The 23,955-nt window shown below is 41.8% G+C and overlaps 2 protein-coding genes across 10 annotated transcripts in view; both read right to left on the bottom strand.

Annotated features, from left to right (window-relative positions):
• The window catches only part of vit (vitrin), a 29,777-nt gene extending 17,209 nt beyond the window's left edge, over positions 1–12,568 (bottom strand). For 5 of the 9 annotated variants that reach the window (XM_083774411.1, XM_083774414.1, XM_083774413.1 and 2 more), the window contains exons 1-7: positions 11,365–11,630; positions 5,373–5,456; positions 4,433–4,495; positions 3,794–3,950; positions 3,313–3,446; positions 3,045–3,122; positions 352–528 (exon numbers count right to left, since the gene is read on the bottom strand). In XM_083774411.1, the coding sequence (XP_083630537.1) occupies positions 352–528; positions 3,045–3,122; positions 3,313–3,446; positions 3,794–3,950; positions 4,433–4,495; positions 5,373–5,406 (643 nt within the window). In that variant the 5' untranslated portion in view covers positions 5,407–5,456; positions 11,365–11,630. Of the gene's footprint in view, positions 1–351; positions 529–3,044; positions 3,123–3,312; positions 3,447–3,793; positions 3,951–4,432; positions 4,496–5,372; positions 5,457–11,364; positions 11,631–12,550 lie in introns of those variants that run through there. The other 4 variants (XM_083774408.1, XM_083774412.1, XM_083774416.1 and 1 more) reach the window with 2 other exon arrangements.
• A 185-nt stretch (positions 12,569–12,753) lies between these two features.
• Positions 12,754–22,844, bottom strand: LOC310865351 (visual pigment-like receptor peropsin; the record flags this gene model as incomplete). Its single annotated transcript, XM_083774419.1, has 6 exons — positions 12,754–13,369; positions 13,575–13,798; positions 15,008–15,112; positions 16,822–16,921; positions 20,081–20,286; positions 22,706–22,844. 6 exons carry the CDS (start codon positions 22,842–22,844, stop codon positions 12,914–12,916), a joined length of 1,230 nt encoding a protein of 409 aa, XP_083630545.1. The 3' UTR covers positions 12,754–12,913.
• Positions 22,845–23,955: the final 1,111 nt, after the last annotated feature.

Below are 23,955 nucleotides of genomic sequence, written 5' to 3'. Positions count from 1 at the left end.
AATCAGAGCAATTCCACAGTCGATGCCAATGCCTCTTGGTTGACACAGTAACTGGATCTATCCATCTGGATTGTTATTAAGGAGATCAATTGCTTTTCTTTGTTAATCCAAGGATGTGCTGAGCATTTGCATCCCAGTGAATAAACAATCCGCATACATACATGGATCCAAGTGACACCAATATGGAACATGTACTGTATGCTTGGGCTTATCCATGAGTGAGTGACTGAGTGAGCGAGTGAGTGAGCGAGTGAGTGAGCGAGTGAACGAATGAGTGAGCGAGTGAGTGAGCGAGTGAGCGAGTGAGTGAGTGAGTGAGCGAGTGAGCGAGTGAATCTGCGTGTAAGTCACCTGCATCCCTGACTTTGTGGACAGCAGCTCGAGTCTTGGTGGTGGTGGTGGGTAGTGTGGTGGTGGGGGGTGTGGTAACTGGCGTTGTGGTTGGCTCTGGTGTGGTGGTTGTCGTAGGTTCGGGGGACGTCACAGGTTGGATGGTTGTGACAGCGGCTGCTTTGGCCTCCTTCTGACCTGTGAAAGATGCAGATGGTTTAAGAGGTTATGGAGGAAGAGCGTCTACAGTAACTCCTGTGTTGTCAACTTGTCATGCATTCTCAGCATTCTTCGGCACAGTGCACACGGCGCGCCCGGTCCCCCCGACTCCACCGCGGCCGGGTTCAAAGTGCCTACACCCATCATGTGATCTGTAGACTGTGACAGGAGGTCATCCCATAACCCCTAGTCCTTATCGGGGTTTTTTGTGATCACTGTGAAATGCCAAACATCTCTCAATCCACCCAGTAACTGGGTAATTAATTATAGTACCTGTATAACAAGACACAAGTCTAATAACGATGTGGCAATTGAAATTATGCAATTAATGTGGCTTTCAGTGAGCTACATAGGTCTATCTGTTTTCTAGCTAACTGGCTTGAATCCCCCGTAGCCTACATCTTGAAAGTCGTATTGTAGTTGGACAATTGCTGTATCTCGTGCTGTATGCACGTGGCAGCGTCTGCTGCACAGTAATTAGGCTACTTTTGTGGGGACAGAGATACAGAGCAACCCTGTTCTAGACGGCAGGCCCCTTCAGTGCCACAGCAAAACAAGGTGCTGGAGGAAATGGGAATTTGTAGAAGAGAACAAGAACTATTTGACATACTAAATGTAACAGTCTGAAAAAACGGTGGTCCCTCAGCCAAGGTGCGACGGACAGACTCAAGCTCTTCTGGCGCTATCGCCGTTTAAAGCTGAAAAGCGTAGATCTTATCCACGGCTCCCTCAGAACTTCGAATGCACCCCGTTGCAATAATAAAGCAATATTGTGCACAACCCCACAGATGTCTGACAAGTGGCAGTATGAGTCCTTGATCCAAGTGAAACCCGAACGCATTCCATTGCCCGGCCATGCTTATTTTTGGCACACGAGTAGGATTATCATATCTATCTATCGTCTATCTATCTACCAGTAAGACGCCCTGAGGACGACACGTGCATGCACCCGCCTGGGTGACGGCAGACAGGAGACTTTGGCATGGGGGGTTAGATCAACATATGGAATGAATTCTGTACTGGCCATATACGGAGCATGTCTTGAGTGTACAGGGTTTGATGAGGTCACTGTCGTGATCTTCATAAATGGAGATGGCCATATGTACGGTGGCATGACGTGTCACGAGGCGTGACCATATATGAAAGCATTACGGGTCTCCATGATGTCACGAGATGTCACAAGGCATGATGGATTGGCAACCATGTATGGAGGTGTGACAGACGAACGCAACCATGTATGGAGGTGTGACAGACGAACGCAACCATGTATGGAGGTGTGACAGACGAACGCAACCATGTATGGAGGTGTGACAGACGAACGCAACCATGTATGGAGGTGTGACAGACAAACGCAACCATATATGGAGGTGTGACGGACGGACACGAGATGCAGGATTTCATAGTAAATGTGACCTTCGGTTGCAATAAATGCACCAAGTCTCTGTACGTATGTATGTCTGTATTCCACGTAACTCTAAGCCGTTCGCCCCACCGACTTCAAATTTGACACACTCGTTCCACACTACCACAGGGAGTGCAGTACCCAATGTCGAGTCCGTCGGATAGCCAGTTGTCCAGAACCAGCACAAAAGCCTCTGCCCAGGCTCTGGAAAGGGCCCAAATTAGCCAATTGATCACACCTGATCACCCCTAGATATCCATGGAGTTGGCCTGTTCTGAGTCAGAATGATGTTCTGACATCTGCATAGACTCCATATTTGGACATGCCTGACAAAGAACTCCATATGGGCATAAAAGGGACAGACATGATAACTGGGTGGGGCATGCATTTCCAACTTTCATCGTTTCAAGTAGGCAAGTAAGTGCCCAACGTGCACCGCTCTACTAGCCTATAATGTGGGAATAATCCCACAAAATCTAGGCTATTATTATAATTGGAAAACATTTTGAATATCAATTTCACCCAGCACCGATTATATGACTGTCCCGTGTGCCCTGGAGATAACTGTTCTATTAAAGCTTAAGCTCCTGTTTAAATGGGTGATTATGCATCCAACCTAATAGATTTTAAATACCTCACTTTTAAATGCTTGTAATGATGTCACCTCGTGATTACAACACCCTACAGTATGGTAGGGATATTTACTTAGCTCTGTAAGATGTTTGGTTACATAATTTTAAGTGACTAGTGGCTGCTGCATATTGATTAAATGCCATCAGATTGCCAGAAAATGCTGCACCGCATGTCTACGACGGATCAAACTGGTGTACACGGCTTGGAAACCTGACGGGAGATTTGACTGTGCCGTACGCTCAAGTCAAAGTGACGATAGAATGATAAATGCAGAAAGTTGCGGTGTCACGCCTGTTTTTCTGTCTGTCTGTTTGATAAATGAGGGCCAGACTCTGTCTGTCATATCGACATCTGTGACCTTGACCTCCAGAGCATGGGAACTTGGGAAGCGAGAGTGAACCAATCATCTCAAAGATGACAAATACGCCTTTATTTTGCAGAAGTGCAAAACGAGCCTCACTTGTTTTCACGTAGGTTGGTCTTGAAGGGGTGAAGTCCAGAGTAGCTGGGTAGATCACACCTTTCTTTGGCTTCCCCACTGCAACACAATAGTGCAAAATAAAGCACAACATCAATTCCATGCACTGATGGCTTTAACATAATATGATCTACTATGCAATTATTATTTGCAGGTGAATTTGCATGTTTAAAGCCAACAACAGTGTCATAATAACACACAATTCACGGTGAGCGACGCAATCGTGCAAATCAAACTCTACTCGTTATACCTGAGACTACAAAGGACTCCCTCCATTTTGGCAGGGACAGAGAGCGCACGCCATTGGAATTGCTGCCCTTGTAGATATTCTGCCCAGCCATCTTCCTCACAATCACCTTTCCTCCCGAATTGGTGATGACTCCACTGTGAATCAAATTCAAATAATCTGTAGGAATGCTCTGAAATTATCCATCTGCCACAACGCTGCATACTCTACACACCAACATGTGAAATGACTACTCCCAGTCTCTGGGGCAAAAATCATGCAGCTGCTCCTTTCAACCGATAACCACTATGGCTTTATGCCACGGGTGCTTTTATATGTTGGGGTTTTTTCATGTCTTTTTCATTACAACACAGTGAAATCACTGGGAGTCACCAGCGTAAGTGAGTGAAAACACTGGTTTCCCCTGCAGGGCAGTAATTATGTTTGGATGTTCCAAACATTAAACATCAGATTTTATCATTGCGGTTGACAGTCGGTTCTGTACCTGTGGATGGCTGCATTGCAGATGCTAGAGATGGAGGCAAAGACTCCCGTTCCATAGACCTGCTGCTTGGTCTCCTTACAGTGTGATGGACACTTGACTATGAATTCTGGGAGGGTGACCTTTCCTGCTCGGACATCGCACTCTATGGCTGGAACAACTGGGCCGGGGTGTGCACAAGAGAGAAGGGTGGGTCAAGTCACGGTTTCACGTTTCCTCCTTAATTCATCTATTTCAGGACATTCTGTTTATTTGCAATTAAAACACTGGAAATCTTTTGGTGCAAACATCATCAAAGAAATAAAACTGTATGACAGTGTTTATATAGTGTGTCCACGCCCCTGTGTCCACACTCATAAGAGAAAAGGCCTTTTCACTTATTGGTTCTATATTATAATTTAAAGTGAACAAAATACCTCAAATCAACATGTGTCAACATAACACTAAATACGGTATATTGTGTTTTTAAAGGTGTAATAAAAATGTGCGTAACTTAATCCTAGGTATTATAGTTTCAGTACATTTGCAATAGAGTGAAGTGAAAGGGAATTGACCACACCCCTGTGACAAAGAAAGCAGGTGGAGATGATAATACAAGGGCTGACACCGAGATTATAGGCTTGTTCTTGTGTGATGTGTAACCTTGCTTTGGTTTCTTGTTCTTTGATCCAGGCTTGGCCCAGCAAATACTAGAAAGGAGGAGAGCTGTGGGGAAACATAGATTCACACAAGTTACACCACAGTAACAGAATCATTAGCTTGTTTTAATGTACACAGAGGATTATGTTAAAATATGTTCATCAATACACAGTAATCAAATAATGGATCAACACCAAGGGACAGGATCATCTGCCAGATACAAAGCTCAAGGAATAGAGTTTAACCTGTGACGTCATGCCATACTTTTTATTTGTGTTTTTTCTATTCATTTGGTCATTAGGGTCCCCAGAATGAGGTCTGCTTTGCCGGAAACACCCGAAAAAAGTTAAGGCCATTTTTGTATACCACACCATAGACCACCTATAAAAGGCAACATTTTCCAAATGTCATTATTTTCATGATTCTGAATCTATTCCAAGCATTAGTTTTACAACGAAAACACTCCTTTGGCTAAAAACAGCCATAGCCACTTGTCTAAATGTGCCCAAATGTGCTGAGCTCATCACATTTGTGATGACGGCTAAGGCCGTTTTAGCCCAAGGAGTGTTTTTCGTGCAATACTAATGCTTAGAATGGATTCAGAATCATGAAAAAATACATTTGGAAAATGTTGCCTTAAATATGTCTATGGTGTGGTATACAAAAATGGCCATAACATTTATTCGCGCTGTTTCCGGCAAAGCAGGCCTCTTATTCTGTGGACCCTAATGACCAAATGAATAGAAAAAACACAAATCAACATCACAGGTCCTATCAAATGTTGGGCCTTTGACTATGTTCCATTTAGGCTTGGTTTGTGGCACGAGAGAGAGAGAGAGAGAGAGAGAGAGAGACACAGAGACAGAGACAGAGAGAGAGAGAGAGAGACAGAGACAGAGACAGAGACAGAGACAGAGACAGAGAAACAGAGAGAGAGACCTACCAAGGCAGATGACAGTGAATGGTGGCTTGGTCATGGTGGGTGGTGGTAGCAGGTTGGCCAGATGTTCTTGTATAACCCCTCACCCTGTGGGAGAGAGGATAACCAGAGAGGAGCTATACGTCATACTTTTATCACATGGTAATTTCCTCAGAGTTCGTTTAATTAGAGTGCAAAAAAAGGACCAAGGACCAACTTTTTCCACTCTCTGGGTTAAATTAACACAAATAAAACAATACAAAAAACTCCCATCAAAGCTTTTTGAACAGGCGACTTTGTGACATATACATACACATTTATTTGTACATATATGTCACAATTTATTCTAAATATAGACACATTGGTACTTTACTATGAAAAAAGGTAGTTTGAGTCCATACGGGAGACCAAATATGTCAAACGTAAAAGGTCAGAAATCTCTCTCTCTCTCTCTCTCTCTCCCTCCCTCTCTCTCTCTGAGCAGGGCATCTATAGCAACATTGTTCAAGAAATCTGGGCTGGAAGACACAAGTCTAGATGTGTGAGGTACTCCAAGTACCAAGGGAGTACTATTACTAATTACGACCATAATACCATAAATCTATCATTGGCATCATGTAAAAATAAACGGCATGGCAAGTTGAATCATGACTACAAAAACCTATCAGTGTTTACAGTACACACAGAAAACGTCTCTCATTGAATCAGCTTGAATGCTTATCCCCATAAAAACACAATAAAACAATGTCAGAGCTTGTCAAGAAGAACATAACTTGGTTGCCAAGGCGGTAAACCAAACAACACAAGTCATAATGTACTAGTAAAAGTGTAATAATATAATAATAATAAGGTGTAAAATCCTGTACAAATGGAAAAGGGTCCATTTGGTTCCATTCGTAAACTCTGAATTGCCTGAATTGACTCACTCACCCCAAAATAGTGTTTTTTGTTTGGCTAATGTCTGAAAATCCTGATTGCTTGCGCTCTGCATACCTCCAAACTGTCCAAAGCATTAATATAGTGTTCTACACCACCTGGTGCTGTGGGAACCAACACATGGGCACCGATCACGAGGACGTCCCATACTAACATATGTGGATGTACTCAAGAAAGATGTGAAAGAGTGCAAAGCACCAACGAGCTGGCCGGATGTACTGTATGGAGAACCGGGATGACTGGAAGCGACGATGGAATGCTTGTCTGAGGACGACCTAAAGAGACACCTAAATCTGGTCTTCAGATATATGCAGCTAGCACTCAGAGTGAGTCACATACCGAACAGTAATCACAGCCTGACTAAAGACAAGCACTGGTTAATGATGAAGTACTGTACTTCAGGGACATGTCATTGACTGACTGGTACAAAACAAGTGCTCTTCTCCCATCACAACATGTGGGTCCTGTGACTCCCATTAATGAGAAAGTCAAGTGACTGGCTTGTTATGATTTTGCTGCGGTGAGTTTGGTATTTCTGTTGTTCTCTGTGGATGCTCGTTGAAGTACCTGATCCAACAAAAAATACTATAGTATGCATAGATGATGGAATAGTAAATGAGGGCAAAGATCAAGAAAATATAAAGGTAATTGTAACAATAATATATTAATTGATTGTATTGTAATTTGGATGTTTTTGGGGGGAGAAAAATACTTTATTATTTTTCTTTCTTTCTTTCTTTCACATGTGGACAGGGACTGTAAATGAACACTTACTGGGATTTTCCTGTGCAGGTTTTCCGTGCCTGCAGGGCATGTAATCACACAGTGACAGACAGAGAAAGTTTTCTGTGTCCTTCACACAAGCAGCTTAAAAGTTCTGCCCCACTGCCCTGGCTTTTAAGCCAGGAACTGGGGGCGATCGCCATTCCCTGCACAGCAGCCAGATTCCTGGCCTACGCCAGGGCAGTGAGGCAGAACTCATCACAGGGGAGGTGATGATTGAAGCCTCCCGGTTACCTGTGGAATGCCATGCCCTCCCACAGGAGGCAGCGTCTGGTACAGTACAGTACAGTACGTCACTGCTGCCACACGCTGGCAGCTTCAATTTGATCATGTGGAGACGTGATGATTCAGAGAACCCTAAACCCTGAGGCTTGATCAGTTGCCATTTAGTTCAGTCAGTGTTCCATGTAATATACGGGGCTAGTAGCTATGAGTGGAGTATTAGCAAGACACCGCAAGATCCTCAGTGTTGCAATCCGTAACTTATTTGAATGAATAAAACAATAAAATATAACGAGCTCATCTGCAGTGGTTGTAGTTGGTCTACCTATACTTCCACTAGTAAGAAATGCAATCCCTGGTTGACAAGTAGTACAGTCAGAAGCTCACAAGCACAATATCTCCCCTTGGCCATGCATTCCATCTTAGAAGAGCCGTAAAGGTTTGGTCTCACACATGGGGTTTGAATAGACACTTTTCAAAGATTTCAGCTTTAACAATGAGTCCGTATGCAGAGATTTCTCACAGAATACTGAAAAGGTCAACCAGCACAGCTGTGATAGGTCACCAAGGTCGACTCATGCAATGTCCACTGTACGACTTTCAATGCGCTGTATCTTGCATTCATAACAAGCATTGACACCATTTTTTTCCAAAGTGTTGTGCTTTGACAGGCAGGCAGATAGAACTCCAATCTGCCCTCACGTGGAAGACAGCTGAGGCTTGAACAAGCTGGGGCAGATATGCGTCTGTGGAGGACCCGACCTCCGCTGGATAAAGCAAACTACAGTGAAGACGTCTACAGTAAATCCTTCATATCCCTTCATATATATTATGTTCAAACTATTTAGTTTAAAAAATAAATCTTCAAAGGGGTTTAATGGTTGGCTGACTCCATAGTTCTGATTAAAACCTTGCTTTATATATGAATAACAAAGGAACGTTCTTAAAAAGTGAAAGGTTTAAAAGGTTCCCGTTTGTTTGTTTCTTCCTGAGAGAAGTCAAAGGATGGTGCACTATAAACTCCTACTACTAATTTAACTCCAAAATGTGTGCAAATGAAACCAAATGGACCCTTAACCATTTGTACAAACTTTGGAGTTAAATAACATGTGATTTTACTGCGTAAAGTGAATAGAGGGTGGCAATGGTTTTCCAGTGGTTATTCCAGCTATGAAATGCAACGCAAATGATATCCTTTACCAAACAGCGGGGAGTTCCCTGAACGGCAGACAGTAGATCTTGAGGGGACTTGCAGAGACACAATCTCCAAGCAGGATAAAAACAAAACAAACAGATCCAGAAGACTTATCGGCCATCACCTGCGTAGATAGCTTTGCAGTGTGTCATGGTATGCCAGGCCTTCCACACACTCACTACTTATCATAAATCACAACATGGGAGGGGACATACAATACCTGTATTTAGCTTGAAAAGCTAGGGTCATCCCAATGTTCCCCTGGTTCTATGTTTCCCACTTACCTTAGGGTTAGGGTTTAGGGAAGCGGGGAACACCTGTTCTGAGCATTAGACCGACAAATTTATGGGGTTTGCCAGTTTGCTTTAGTTTTCCATCATGAGTTCTTTGGGAATTCCCAACAGTGCATCTCTCCTACCAAAGTAGGGATGCTGCTGATGCATGCCCTGACACCTAACTGTACCTCATGGTGCGATCAAATAACTGACAACACTGTCGTAAGTATAAATTGGGCTTAACTGAATGCACATTTACTTGCGAACATCTGTAACAAATTAGTACAACCAACCAGCATAATGTTTTAAAGGCCTCACTAGCAAAAGTAGGTGACACACTCAGTGCATGCTTAAGCTGAAAACAGAAAAATAGACTAAAGGTCCTTGCACACTGCTATGTTTTTCAGATTTTTAGCAGAGTTTTTTGTTTTTCGAAAAACACGTCCAGTCTGCAAGGACCTTAAAGCGAGATTTCTCAGACTGACAAAGAGTACGGCCTTGCTACTAAAATATCTGTGGTAGCATGACACAGTACATGTTCTGTTTTTCTGTTTTCATGCATTCTCCTGTCCATCACCTGGTATTATATTATTTGATTTGATTGCGTCTTCGTAAAGTTTTGTCAAGCTGCCTCGGTCACTTTTACAATACCCAAGCTCTCAGACATATCACATGGTTTGGGTACCAACATTCTCACTACACCATTTGACCATTACATCAGTGGATTGTGTGAAACAAACTAAAAGCAGTTCTGCACAAACACATATTGTGTTGGGTCTCGTCTCCTGTTGCATAGTGTGGCAGATACATGGAGGTTTTCCCCTAACCAACAGAAATGTGATACTGTATACTGGAATCCTCCAATGTTTTCCATTGAAAGGCTGTTAAAGGTGTCTAGTGATAAGATAAATAATGATAAAGCACAGCAGCTGCGGTGCAAACACGATGTGTATAGTACAGTAGCTGTCTAGGCCCATTTCTAAGCTCGCCACACAATAGATTCACAAAGCATGAACAGACCACACACACCTGGCTCTGTACACACAACCTGCTGCTACTGTACACTGGTGTGCAGGTACACTACACAGTAAAATACTGAGGGTTCATTTCACCTCGACAGTGAAAAAATTTAACCAGAATTTAGGCGTGCAAACAGTAAACTCATTGGGGTTAATTTATCCATTTATAACTCAAGAGTGCACAAATGTAACCAATCTGATAACTTTTGTGGTATTCGCTGACAAGTAATTAGCAGATAAATATAGATTCAAAGTGGTAGGCCTATGTGGTATCAATGCACCCCTGATCTTTCCAGAAAAGTTGGTGACCATCAATCATGGTGAAGAAGAAGAACCAGATATAATCCACGGATGTCCCTTCACACAGAAAATGACCATAATTCATGTTGGCAGTGGTGTAGTGCAAACACATTCCTTGTTCTATAGAGCCAGGCATCAAATGAACGGAGGGATATTGGATAAAATGGATGCATGGGCCAATATCAAGACCAGCTGTGAGCCTGGTTTTACGGTGTCTCTGAATGACGACATGGGTGGTTTTAAAGCAGCAATTTACCCACGCCCAGCACCAAAGAAGTGGCCAGGTAGTGGTAAATTCCAACATTTACAGGTGTTAAAAGTGTCCTTAAAGCACATTTAAGCGTGCCAAGTGCTGTAGAAACAAGCCAAGAAGATAGACCAATGGAGGAGATCAGAGGCAAAGGAGAGCCAACATGTCTCTACAAGGTCATTTCCAGTCTTGTGCATTTCATATCCCAGCTCTGCTGAGGCACACTTGTTTGTTTATTGAGTGCAGAACATACTGAATTACTTTAATTCTTGGCTGTGTCTTTCATGCAAGTCAGAGCTTGTGTATGGCAGGCTATTACTGGACATACAACCACAACCACCTGGAAATAATAATCCCTACTTCTCAACCACACAATGAAATAATTAAGAAAAAACAATAATAATCTAAATAAAATGAAATAAAAAAATATTTTATGGAATATAAATAAGCAGCTGCTACTAATAACCACAGACATGAAAACATATAGCTTTGAAAGGATTTCAACCATCCATCACACTGTTCACACATCATGAGGGGGAAGGCTATGATGACTAGCGCTTCACAACCTTCACTTCCAAAACTTGTTTCAGTCAAATCAATTGAGAAAGGAAAGGGGAGGCTGCGGCAGCTCAGACAGGCTGAGCAAACAGGTCAAGTCCGTATAATAGTGGTGGTGCTGCATGCAGTATTGACATAATGAATCCGCTTAATGTCAAAACTAAAGTAAAACCAATTACATCTTCACGAGTATGAGGATTTAGCCTACGTGAATCAAAATAAGCAAAACTTATTGAAAATCAAAAGTAGGCTTTACCATAGGCTACACATTTAAGTTATATAGATTTCCCACCAAATACAACAAGACAGCTCCAGCATGCAATTCGAATTCGGTGTGGATCCACACCGAGTCGTGACGCACAGTAGCCTATTCCTATTGCAAAAACAGAACCTGTTACATGTCTTGTCATTCCGCCGTTTCCACACACGATACTAGTATGTTTACACTTTACAGTAACAGAACAGATGGAGCACTTACCTGCGACAGAATTAATTCCAAAGCAAGAATCCCCAGCGGAAATGTCAGTATATAACCTGGTTCATTGGAGAAACAATCCTGGATCAGCGGGCACGCGTGAATAAGCCAATCAACTTCCACCTGGACGTTAGGAGGTTAGGACTGCATGATGGAGTTATGTGGGAGCTTTGGCTCATTAAAAGTGGAGAAGAAGGAACGGGACGGGGCCAGAGCATACCCCCCTTCAGCCCGTCCCACTCCTAGCACTGCAGAATGTTTCCAACAGCATGCATGCACAGAGCAACAGCCCCCAAGGCACGCAGTTAGAAGAGATGCTATTGCTCGTGTCATCCTCCGACATTCCCGGTGCAAGCACTGTGAACTTGTCAGCATCTTTTTTTGTGTTTGACGTATTACCTTTGCAATAATATTTAGCAGGCAATTTAATCATAACAGCGTGAGCGTGCGTCATCTGATCTGAGTGAATGCGGGCTACTATCATGCCTGGAATCTACTGCGACAGGTCAGGATGAATAATGCACGTTGAATGCCATGTAACACGTTTCTGGTGTGATTGCTGGTGCTGGTTGCTAGTCGGAAGGAACTCGAGCTGGTTGAAAAAAACAACTAATCGGGAATGACACGTTTTCACACTGACTTGAATAATTACTCCTCCTGCACCACCTCCTCACTGCGGCTGCCACAAACAAACCAATCAACACCTAATTGGGAAAGTGATCAACTTTCACTGTGTGTGTTTGTGTGTGTGTGTGTGTGTGTGTGTGTGTGTGTGTGTGTGTGAGCGCGCGCGCGCGCGCGCACGGGGAACTGTACAAGTGACATGTCAATGGCCTGTGCAGACAGCACACACGGTTGTGCTATTATAGACTGTGGATGGAAGCGGTGTTGAGGCTGCCTGCCATTTTGATTTAATGGTCTTAAGTGGCTCTGTAAAAGACTTCATTGTGCCTGCAAAATGCAAATGTGAAGGCTAGCTGACTCAGGAACTCTAGAGATTATATTTTCATGCCTCAAGTAAGTAATTGGCCCATTGACATTGTCAGATTGTCTGCCTTTTCAAAATAGCTCAATTTTCTTTCAACAGGCTCTTCAGTTTGTAGTTGTTGTTAGTTTAACCCCCACCCCCCGCCCCACAGAGTTTGCTGTAAATGTTAGAACCATGCATTCTCTACCTCAAGGTGAGAACCTTTGCATTTCAGATGACCAATGTGGAGATGTTGCGTCTTTAGGTTCTTTGACTGTTTCGGACTGGCTCGATCAGTGCAGGAAGGATGTGAAAATCAAGAACATTATTTTATTGACAATATTAACCACATTCTATCATAATGGGTAATCACAATATGCATATTGCTTTTTGTTTTTGAGTCTCTTTTTGGAAAGTCTGGATAAGTCTCCTTATGGAAGAAAAACAATGGAGCTTGCACAAAAAATAACAAATTCCACCCACTGTTTTACACCTGTAAACCTGTATGATTCTGATCTCTGCCTACAAATAGTGGTTTCATTCAAGTAATAAAGTAATAAGTAAGCAGTGAATGCAGAGTTGCCATCAGAGTCTGTCACACATGTACTCTGATGTTTCAATGTGTGATGGCATATCGATGTCAAAGACCTCAGATGGTGGTGTCTCTGGAGGGCTGTTGACCCCCGAGTCGCTATCAGGAGCCTGTTGGATCAGGTCCCCCGTTGCATGTTTTGCCTCGTTCTCCTGGACAGGCGGTGGTGCTGAAGGGCTTTCGGCCTTGGGCTTGAGTTCTTTGAAGTTTTGCAGGCGCACCACGTCTCTGTTCTCTCGGATGCATGGAAGCAGCACGGCCACGTCCTTTCGGAACTTGGAGCTCATGCCAAAGTAGATGATCGGGTTGTAGAAGCTGGCAGACTTGGCGAAGAGGCGGGTGAGGATGCTTGTGGTGCCGGGCACGTGGAAGCCCCATGCGGACCACATTGACACCACGGCATAAGGCGACCAGGCCAAGATGAACGCTGTACAAATGACGATGGACACCTGGAAGAAGAAGAACAAAAAGGAAATGGCTAGTGTCAAGAATGGGAGAGCCGATATGTTACTGTTCAGGGCACTTTTAAAGATGACAGAGTTACATTTTCTCACTCTTACTTTACTTGTTTACATTCCAAAGGGCTCTGACATTAAAGACACACTGGAGAAGTGCAATAGGTCCGTATGTCTCATGCACGCACAGTGTACGTACCCGGGTAACATCTCTCTCCACCTTCCTTTGGCGTTGGGTTAGGTAACCATCAGCGGACATGGCGTTGGTGCTTTTCACCGTGTTGATGATGGACACGTAGGAGAAGAACATGACCACCACAGGGACGCAGAAGCAGGAGATGAGGATGGAGATGATGTAAGACTTGTAGATGGTGGAGTAATTGGCTTTGGACCAGTCCACCTCACAGGTGCCATAGCCTCGGTCTGTGGAGAAATTGAATAGGGTAGATCATGTGTGTCTAAACCTTTTTGCAAATGGGGCCATATTAGAAAATATTAAAACACCTAAGGGCCAACTACATCTCCTCGACTGACATAATGTGCCTTTGGACTATAACAAAGTCACATACTGTACATCTCATCGCATCTCATTTAAACGATTTTATGTAACTATCATCATCAATATGGTCTTTTTTTAGGTGTGCTTTGAACAAAACACAAAAATAACTCAGCCTTTTTTCAGCCTTATTTGAAAAATAGCCTTTTTTAAGGAACAAGGAATCGTGACAAATTATACTCTGGAAAATGCCCAGATTAATTTAAAAAACGTAAAAATGTTGGGGTAAAACAATTCTAGTATGAAGCAGAGGGCCGTATAAAAGCGTAGCGATGTTTTCAGTCAACTACCTCCCCTCCCAGTTGGGGAATCCCAGTGGGAGTGACATTTAAATCACCGTGGCAATTCCTCGTTAACACTGTGAATCTATTCATTCAGTTGAATTGCTGATGACATGCTATTGTCTCGTTGTCTTTGTGAATAACTACAGTAGTGAGGGGTGGCGTAGAATGTTATTTAGATAGCATGTTGTTTAATATTTAAACAGATGTTGGGTTCAATGTTTACCTGGTATCCTAGTTTCTTTGAGGCGCTACATTGTCCTCTCCGCACTTTACTTGTGTGACTATTCACAGTGTAAACACTGTTGTTTGTTAACTAGGGTTCATGCTTGTAAGTCACTCTGGATAAAAGCGTCTGCTAAATTGTAAGTATAATATAAAATGTGATAATCTATACTTATTTACATGTTTTTGTAAACGTTTCAGCCCATGATGCAAAACAGAAATTAGATATTCGCCCGGGACCCAAACTAGCGACAAATTGACAATAGCAGATTGGTTATTTTCACTACTTCTTAAATATCTGTTATCTTTATGGAATTCCTTTGATTTGTCTTTAATTATTTCATGACACCACTGAAAAGAAAACTTTGGATAAAAAATAAAAAAAACTAAGGGGACCCGACTGCTGTTTGGGAAACAATGTATTAGAGCAGTGGTTCCCAAACTGTGGTGCATGCACCCCTTGTGACGCCTTCTAGGGGGTGCATGACATGAAAAGGCTAATGGTGGTGCTATGGTTTTATTTTAAATGATTGTATTAGAGAATGGCTGATGTATGAGGAGTGAACAGACCTGTGTAGCTCCCCCAGCCCAGCAGGGGCGCTACCGACCAGAAGAGTGCCCCGTTCCAGATGCACATCAACGACACAGCAATGGTGTTCGTGCTGATAAGGTGAGCTGTAAATACACAACAATAACCATGGTGGTCAATCAATCAATTTCATCCATTATAAAATAATTGATTTGAATAAAACAATAGATTTTGTTCAAATCAATGCAACGCGTTGTGAGCTTGCAGAACGGTTACTTTCGCAATTATTTTGCACTATTGTACAATTAAATATAAAGTAGGGCTGAAGTGGTTGGTCAATAACCATGCTAATCAATTGGTCGACTATAAAATCTATACAAATATTGACATCAATCTTTTGCATCAATTAAATAATATCATGTATATATTTAAAAAGGACTGCTTCTTTGATTAATAAAAAAGTACTCAATAAAATAAAAGCTAAGAAATTGAGCAAAGAAATAAGCTAAGAAAATGATCGTTAGTTGCAGCCCTAGATACTGTAGTGTTCACATGAATATGATGTGATGTGATCTGATGTATAGCTTCTAGTTCCATTTAAATGTATGGGCTGTTGAAGTGCTTTGCTTGGCTAAATGTTATCATTATGACAAAACATAGCACAGGAAAAGTGAGAGGCACTTTAAACATTCTTTCCTAGTTATGAATGTCAGATTGTGACATTTATTGAACAATGAGTACTTTTCTAGTCCTGACGGCCTTCATGAATCACTTTGACTGAAAAGAACCTCTGTTGACAGAGTACTCACAACTTTGTATTCAGAAGAGGGAAAACAAATAAAAATTAAAATCAAGTGGGCTGATCTATTTTCAGGTCTTTATCTTGATATATCAATAACTCCTGTGTGAATAAAGACAAGCAATATGCCCTTATTTGTTTTTTAGTGTTAACCCAGCACGAAGCCACGTTTCTGCTTTGAAACGTGTACACTGTACAGGAACACATAAATAGGTCATATTCATTTAATTTCCAAGCTTAATCACTTAAAATAACCACATAAGATATATAAATTATAAAAAAATAAATTGCTGATCTACAAGCTCCGAACATACCCCAGAGAAAATGTTTGTTTTTATTGTCGCCTACAATGACATGCCCAGAATTAGGTTGCCAGGTCTAAAGTGGTTAATTTTCAAATTAATTATCTTGATTTGTTTATTTAGTTTACAAATACAGGTCAATCTTAGGTTCACGCTATTAAATGGATACAAATGTCAGGGAAGGAATTATTAAATTAGTTAAAAAATCTAGCTTCCATTGATTAAAGCTAGAAGCTGACAAAACAAACGCACTATATAGTTTATATAGGTAAGTTTATGTAGTTGTGTTTTATGAACCACCACAAACACAATAAAACGTGCACGACTGGCTGAAAACAGAGGCACTTACTCTAGCTAATTTCCATGCAATTAAGACATTCTTCAACATCATTGCACCTAAAATAGCAAACCTCACCTCACATTAACTTAATGACATGTTATGGTGAAATGTAAATGAAATTACCGGAGTCAAGCAGTAGTTATTCTCAAAAACTCAAGTCACTAATAAGCTTTCATTACCTAGGGGGAAAAAAACACTTTTTTGTCAGATAAGAGCTAGCTACTGGAATGTTAGGAAGGCAGAGACGCCAGCCTGAGGCACTTTTTACATTGTCTCAGAGCAAGTCTAAAGTCATCGTCTATACATCGTCTGACTGCGACGTCTAAAAAATGCTACATTATGCATCCCATGACGTGTTTTTTTTTGTATTCTTTATCGTTATTTTTGGCCGTACAGCAAAGTCTTAACTCTAACCTCTGTTTGGGTGGCATCCCTTGATGTATCTCGTGACACTGATAACGGTCAAGGTGTTGATGCTTGCAAGGCCAAAGAGCAAGGTGAGGAAGCCGTCTATCTGGAAGGAGACAAGAAGATCATTAAAAGATCTTCTTTAAATGGGTTTGCGCATCACTTCATGGTAAAGGGAAAGTCCGGAGGAAGCCAAGCTTCTGGGGAAGAAGCCAATGATTGCCTAATTGTCCTCTGTTTGTGGATTGCATTGACCATATCAGATGGCGACACAATAGTTTAAAGTCTTTTCCCTACAGTTAGCTGATATGTACCAGATCCAGGGCATTTCCTAATCTCTGCATGGCAGTTGTTTCATCCTGGAGAAACGGCACCAGGAAAAAACATGACTGGGACTTCACCCTGTCAGGAAGCACCAACGCGTGCTTAATAATGAAAATGAAAGAAAATAAACGCATAAATAAAAGTAAACAAAGCATAAAAGTCTGCTGAATTCAGACGAGGAAGTGGTTCTCATGTCTCGTTTTGTGTTTGCACATACAAATGCCTGAATGGGATGATGGATGAATGTCCTGCTGTGCTCCAGTCTGGTCACTGTGGAGCACAGAGGATCCATGCTGGGACGGGGTTAGGGAGGGACAAAGGCCACGGCCTTCCTTGATCTCCTTAAGGATCTAATCCCATTCAAATCAATAAACATAGTTTTTCACTCACTGCCACATTATCTTCAATAGTTTTATGCCCATATTCACACTAAGGAAACCCACCCCCCGAGCAAGATGCCTGCCATGTTTTTTTTTTTCTCGTTCGTTTTCTCTTCTTCTTCAAATAAGGGACAAGATTACTTAAAGATGTCTGGTCCTCTGAAGCAATCCGCCTCTCTGCCTATATCCCACAATTCAATGCACGCATGTACTGTAGCATATTGCTTCACCAATTTCTCAGTTTGAACGTGTAAAAAGGATGTGGTCATTCTTAATTTGAACACGTAGCTGAATCAAATGACCTGAAGACAATTTTATTTCTCCTTTTATAAAGATGAAAAGGGGACAATTAGGATGCCTCCTCCACTCAATGATGACCGGTCCGGTCGCATAGTGTGAAGAGCACAGGGGTCTGGCCCCAGCCTGGCCCAGCTTCACACCACGTGTATGTTCATGTTCCGTCATGCTGCTGCAGTAATCTGCTAATGCTTCTCACATGCCTGTCTCGTTCACACACCGTGTTCCTTTTTTTAAACAGCTATTTCTGCCACCTCTTACGTTTTACTATGTCCACGCCTGTTCACCCTCTCACACCTTCTACCCACCTTTCTCTCTCGTGGGAGGTGGGTTTACTACTATCTCAATACCCCCCCCCCCCCAACAAAAAAAACAATATAAAAAACCAAGAAGACAGATAGGATAACTGAGCGATGAGATCACCCGCTTCGTAAGCATACCTGCAGCGGCACTCTCCAGATTACAGGGTCTCTGCTTGGGAGACTGAAGCTGTTATTGTTACTCCAATGTTTTCCTGTGACTCCACAGAGACTTTTCTCATAGGTGCACGGATATCAGGGTTTCCACCACAGGCTTGCCTTGAGCAAGAAAAATAAGCTGTAAAAATTCTGAGGGGAAGTATGGCAACTATTTCAATGCAAGCTAGGGAAAGGCCTTGGGAGGAGGCAAAACATACATGACTATGGTGTCCTCATGCAATGCACGCAAGAAAGTTGTCCATATGGCTCTCCACATGTTATCTCTACGTGCATATGGAGTTTTCAGTATACCCACTAAGAGCATTAATGTTGACAGCATGTTAGGAAGTGAGCAAGTGAATCTCCAAGCACTTGTACATTCACCTATTTCTTAACTCTCCCTCCCCTGGCGCTAATGAATTATATCATCAATCATGTCATTTATCAAAATCACATTCAGTTAAAAAAGGAAATCATATGCGCATTAAGTGAGGGCATCTTTTATGCATGTGCTCAGTGGTGAAGATGTATTTTTTGATCCACACAAAGACGTTGCGTGATATCATTTGCCATTGACTTGGCCTGAAGGTTTGTACGGGACAAAATTCGTCATAAAAGGTCAAATAGACTTGGCCACACACATGACGTCACATGCAGACATTGGAGGGGTTAGCGCCCCTCAAAAAGGTCAGTGCATTAATCCCCATCATTGTAGGTCAAGTGCAAGTGTCTGTCTGCCTGTCGGCGTATCTAAGCTATGACATTTATTTTATATTTACTTATTATGATGATACTCCTGTTCTTTGTTAGGAGCAGCAGCAGGACAATGTATCATAACTAAATAAAGACCAAACTCTAATCTGTACAGGAATTTCTGGAGTGGCTTAAATCACAGTGACCGCAACATAAACATTCTCTAATGTCGTTCTTTATTTCACAGAAGTCATTTTGGAGTCATTTGAGATTTAGGAATCCATTGTTAATGTTTTGAATGGATGAATAAATTGCGGCGCTCAACAGATAATGCTCCACAAACACAGCTTCAATCCTTCTTCACTAAGGTAAGGTCCTTAACATCATTTAAATGTCTGTCTGTGTTTGTGGAGCATTATATTGCAGGCAGGCCTTCTATTTATCTGTCAAAATAAACATTTCAGACCTGCACTTTGTAGTTAGTATTATAATAATCAATGATCATCTAGTATAATGGCTGTTTAGTGCTAGGGTGTATTTTCCCTTCAGTGTGTTCAACATATTTATTTTGCTTATTACAACATAGCAGTCATAGTAGCCTACATTTGTACGGTCTGTGTACACTAGTAATAGTTATAATACAAACACCCAGTTGTATGCTGATTATGTCAAATTAACTGAAAGGACTTTGTTCACTGGACTACAATGTAACAACATAAGACTCTTTATAAAAGTATGTAATAAACGTAAACTCTGCAATTCTTATTAGTTGCCTACTCAGGTCTACTGTATGCAAGTGCCATGCCTCTCTCAGAGCGTTTCACCATTTTAAGGGGCCCACAGCAGTAATCTGATTAGAGATTTAACCTCCAGACCACATGGCTACTAGCATAATCCCTCACGCAAACATACACTTTGCTGTAAGACTTCCTCCTCTTTTCTTTTCCAGTACCTCATTAATTGGGTTCAGCCAATGGATTCCCTCCAGTCCCCTTTGCAAGTTACAGTGTGCACAAATGCCACTTGGTTCCGTACAATGACTTCTGAGTAATACTTCTACACAGACATGATCTAACATCTTAAAATGCATTTAAAGTTCTGGATGAATTTTACCTGGCATGTCCAGATCCATCTGACCAAGTAGCCATCGTCCTTTAAGATGTTGAATATCTCCAGAATCCCTCTAGAATAGCCAAACACTGAGATACTGGCGTCAGAGATTGCTAGGTTCAATGTGAGGAAATCTGTTGGCTGAAGTGAGTTCCTCTGTCTGTACAGGACGAAGATAACCAAACTGTTCCCAAACCAAGACAGCCAGCCTGAGGAGAAGTAAACACATATATGCATCAGTGACTATACTTCCTCACTTCTATACAGTGACCTCATAATAGTATTGATACATTCACATTTAACAATTAAACAGGATTTTAACGTTTAGGAGTTTTCCCACCGAAAAGCACAGCAGCATGCGGGACCTTTAAGGTGTTTGCAGACTGATGTTTGCAGCAGTCTGCACACTGGTCAGAAATTTGCTCCCAATATCGGAGCGAATTTCGGAGGACGTAAAAAAAAGAAACCTCACTTTGTGCCAATCACATTAGCACACTGCTGCCGAATATTTTGTACGTTTTTTCCAGGGGGGCAGTCAGCCAGATATTTCGTGAAGCCTCATTTGAAATCGGTAGTTCATAATAATGGCCTGTTGTGGCGCTGGACTGGACCCAAAAAGCCCCATAGCTCCATAGAGGCCCATGTATTTTGGCCCAACTTCACCTAGACTGTATTACCTTAATAAACATGGTCATGAATACTTTCTTCTTCCAGTCACTAGTTTAAAGTCTCATTTCTAATGTCATAATATTCTTTTTGGAAGATTATGGTCCCATTAATTAAAAAAATGACCATAAAGAAAAAAAAACATTGCGTATGTTCTGAGGGGCGTGGCTACCGTTACAGTCTATGATCGGGATTCCCCTCCCACTCGAGTCAAAATAAAAACCAACGGAGAAGAATGGGGGAAGTCCCGCCTCGTTGTCTGGGCAGCCAATGGCCAGCTGGTCCAAAACGGAGCCAGCCAATGGCCAGCTGGTACCAAACGGATCTAGAAAGATGGCGACTTACAGTGCAGGGATAACAGGCTTCATTTTACGTCCATGTTAGACCCGGCGAACGCTTTGTCCATATTTTTTACAGTCTATGGTTTTTTCGGACCGGGGTCGATTTTTATCAGTTTTTCAGTTTTTTGGGGTGTCAGCTAGTGACTGACAGCTAGTGATAGCGTACTACTCTGAAAACCTAGCGAAAAAACGCACCAGTGTGCAACCACCTTAACCCTAATACTACACTTCCATTGTCCGATATGTACACTCATCGATGACTCCTCCTGACAATAATAACACTAAATGGAATATCTAAAATCAACTTCCCGACTCATTAGTTGACATAGAGCAAAAGGGAACTGTGACAATAGATGATGTAACAGCTGTTTATTGGCCTTCAAGAACATTGGGGACAATGGTTGTTTTTGTTATCGACTCCTCAACAATGTGTGACTCCTACTTGCCAGTAATCGCTCATCAAAATTGTAAGAGGGAAAGTTTTTTATATGTTCCATGGTGGAATTGTCTGGATGTCTGGATGTTTGTGGTAAAGCAGAGTAGACACAATTTCTACACAGTACAGAGTCCAATCTGGAGTGTTTATTGAACTTGGAGAGTGTACAATAACAATTGGAGCTGGATCTTTTAGGTCTACAGTATCTGCAAGTCATACGAATAAACGTGCAAAAACAAATCAAAACTAGAACTGCACTCTGTCGAGTGCCTACTTGCGCAAGCAGCGCAAGTACTGTCGACCGCTACGAACTTTCAAATCTCAGCCTCTCTGTAAAACATTGAAAATAAATACTAAAGTAGGGTTATAACTGGCTGTCAATGGTGACGTAATTACGATATATTTCAATATTGGTTGGGCAACAGGTAACGTATACAAGTTGAAAGTACTATACTGTGGTTGGCTGGCTTTTTTATTTATGCGTATGCTCAGAGGTATATATACTGATGTTGATGGCGACGTAATTAAGATATGTATCAATGTCGAGTTATAACTGGCTTTTGATGGTGACGTAATAAAGATAGTTTTCAGATTACATACATGTATACATACAGACATTACCTTTAATTCACCAGACACCGAAACATATCCTAATTACGTCACCATCGACAGCCAGTTATAACCCGACATTGAAACATATCCTAATTACGTCACCATCGACAGCCAGTTATAACCCGACATTGAAACATATCCTAATTACGTCACCATCGACAGCCAGTTATAACCCGACATTGAAACATATCCTAATTACGTCACCATCGACAGCCAGTTATAACCCGACATTGAAACATATCCTAATTACGTCACCATCGACAGCCAGTTATAACCCGACATTGAAACATATCCTAATTACGTCACCATCGACAGCCAGTTATAACCTGACATTGAAACATATCTTAGTTACGTCACCATCAACATCAGTATATGTACAGTACCTCCGAGCATACGCACATTCGTACCAGCACGTCCACAATACTTACGTTCTCTGCTTGCGCATGTAATGACCACAAGATTCACACAGCCATACCATGCCGTAAAAGGATATCTAACTACTGTAATAATCCTAGCAATGTTAGTGACACATAAACAATACAAACAAAACCCTATAAAGCCAACAAGACTTACCTAGCACTAAAAGATAGACTCCAATGATGGTCTCTCCTTGTTCTGACAGAGGAGTCTCTATGTGCAGATTGGTAAGGTTATTATTCCTCCATGGAATATTGGCAACCTTTAGAAGAGGAGGTTTTAATATGATTTCCATGGCCTAAATAAATATAGCTGCCAATAAGGCATGAATCGTTGCTTCGGCGCTCTCTATTCTGCGATCAGTGGACACTGCTGCATATCTATTAGCAAGGACGACCAGTCAGCTACTCTTAAATCCAGCTTAGATACACTCGTTAATGCCTCACAACTCAGTCAGCTTTTGTAATCCCACGGATGTCTTAATGACTAATCAGATCTTTTTCTCATCAGAAGTTCTTCTCTAAAAGATGATATTTGACCTATTTGAATGTTCAACAGTGTGAATTGTGGAAACAATGGAGATATGTTCTTGATAATCATTGTTTAACAACCAGTCCTGGGGCCTGTGCTGTCAAAAACATATGCTGAAATACATTAACATAAAACATGCTGTGTATACTGACTAACTATTTGTTTATAGACATAGAACTGGCTACTTCAAACAATTAATTTTCAACTTGCACTGTTTTCATCAGATGTCGCAGTCATATTGTCTGCTAACAATTTGCATTACATTAACAAATTCCTTTGCAATTTGCTGCATCACAAAGGAACCAGTAGTGCCTCTAAGGTACATTTCTCCCAGGAGATGTGTTCTAGTTTTCTCGTAATCACTTCCATTTACTTGGGGCCCCTGCACATGCTCACTGTAGCTCCATCATCTTGATTACTATGAACCTAAATATCCACATGTGGAAATTGCAGCCAATGCTGGGAGTGGGAGTGTTCGAAACCTAAGGGATGATTAAGTGTGTGTGAGCTGGTATGTACAATAATTTTGATACGAGAATCAGAGCATGCCAGAAGAATCTGGTATAGAAGGGAGACAAGCACACGGAAGCCTCTGTAAAAAAACAGTGCTGAGCTCTCCCATGATATATTACATAAAAAATAAATACATGACAAGCTACTGTACAGTCACTTACTGCAGGGAGAGAAATTATTCCGGACCTCTCCACCCTGTGTTGGTCAAACTCGTTTGATTAGAATCTTTTGTTCTATTTACTATATTTACTATCATACACACTCTCTCCGTCCCACAAACACAGTGAGGTTCTCTGTGGTAACACACCATCCAATGGGGTAACCTGAACTCCCCCCCCCCCCCCCCACACACACACACACAC

Source organism: Protomyctophum parallelum (assembly GCF_964188405.1).
Source record: "Protomyctophum parallelum genome assembly, chromosome: 10".
In the NCBI taxonomy this organism is placed as follows: Eukaryota; Metazoa; Chordata; class Actinopteri; order Myctophiformes; family Myctophidae; genus Protomyctophum; species Protomyctophum parallelum.
This window is presented reverse-complemented; position numbering and strand designations above follow the sequence as displayed.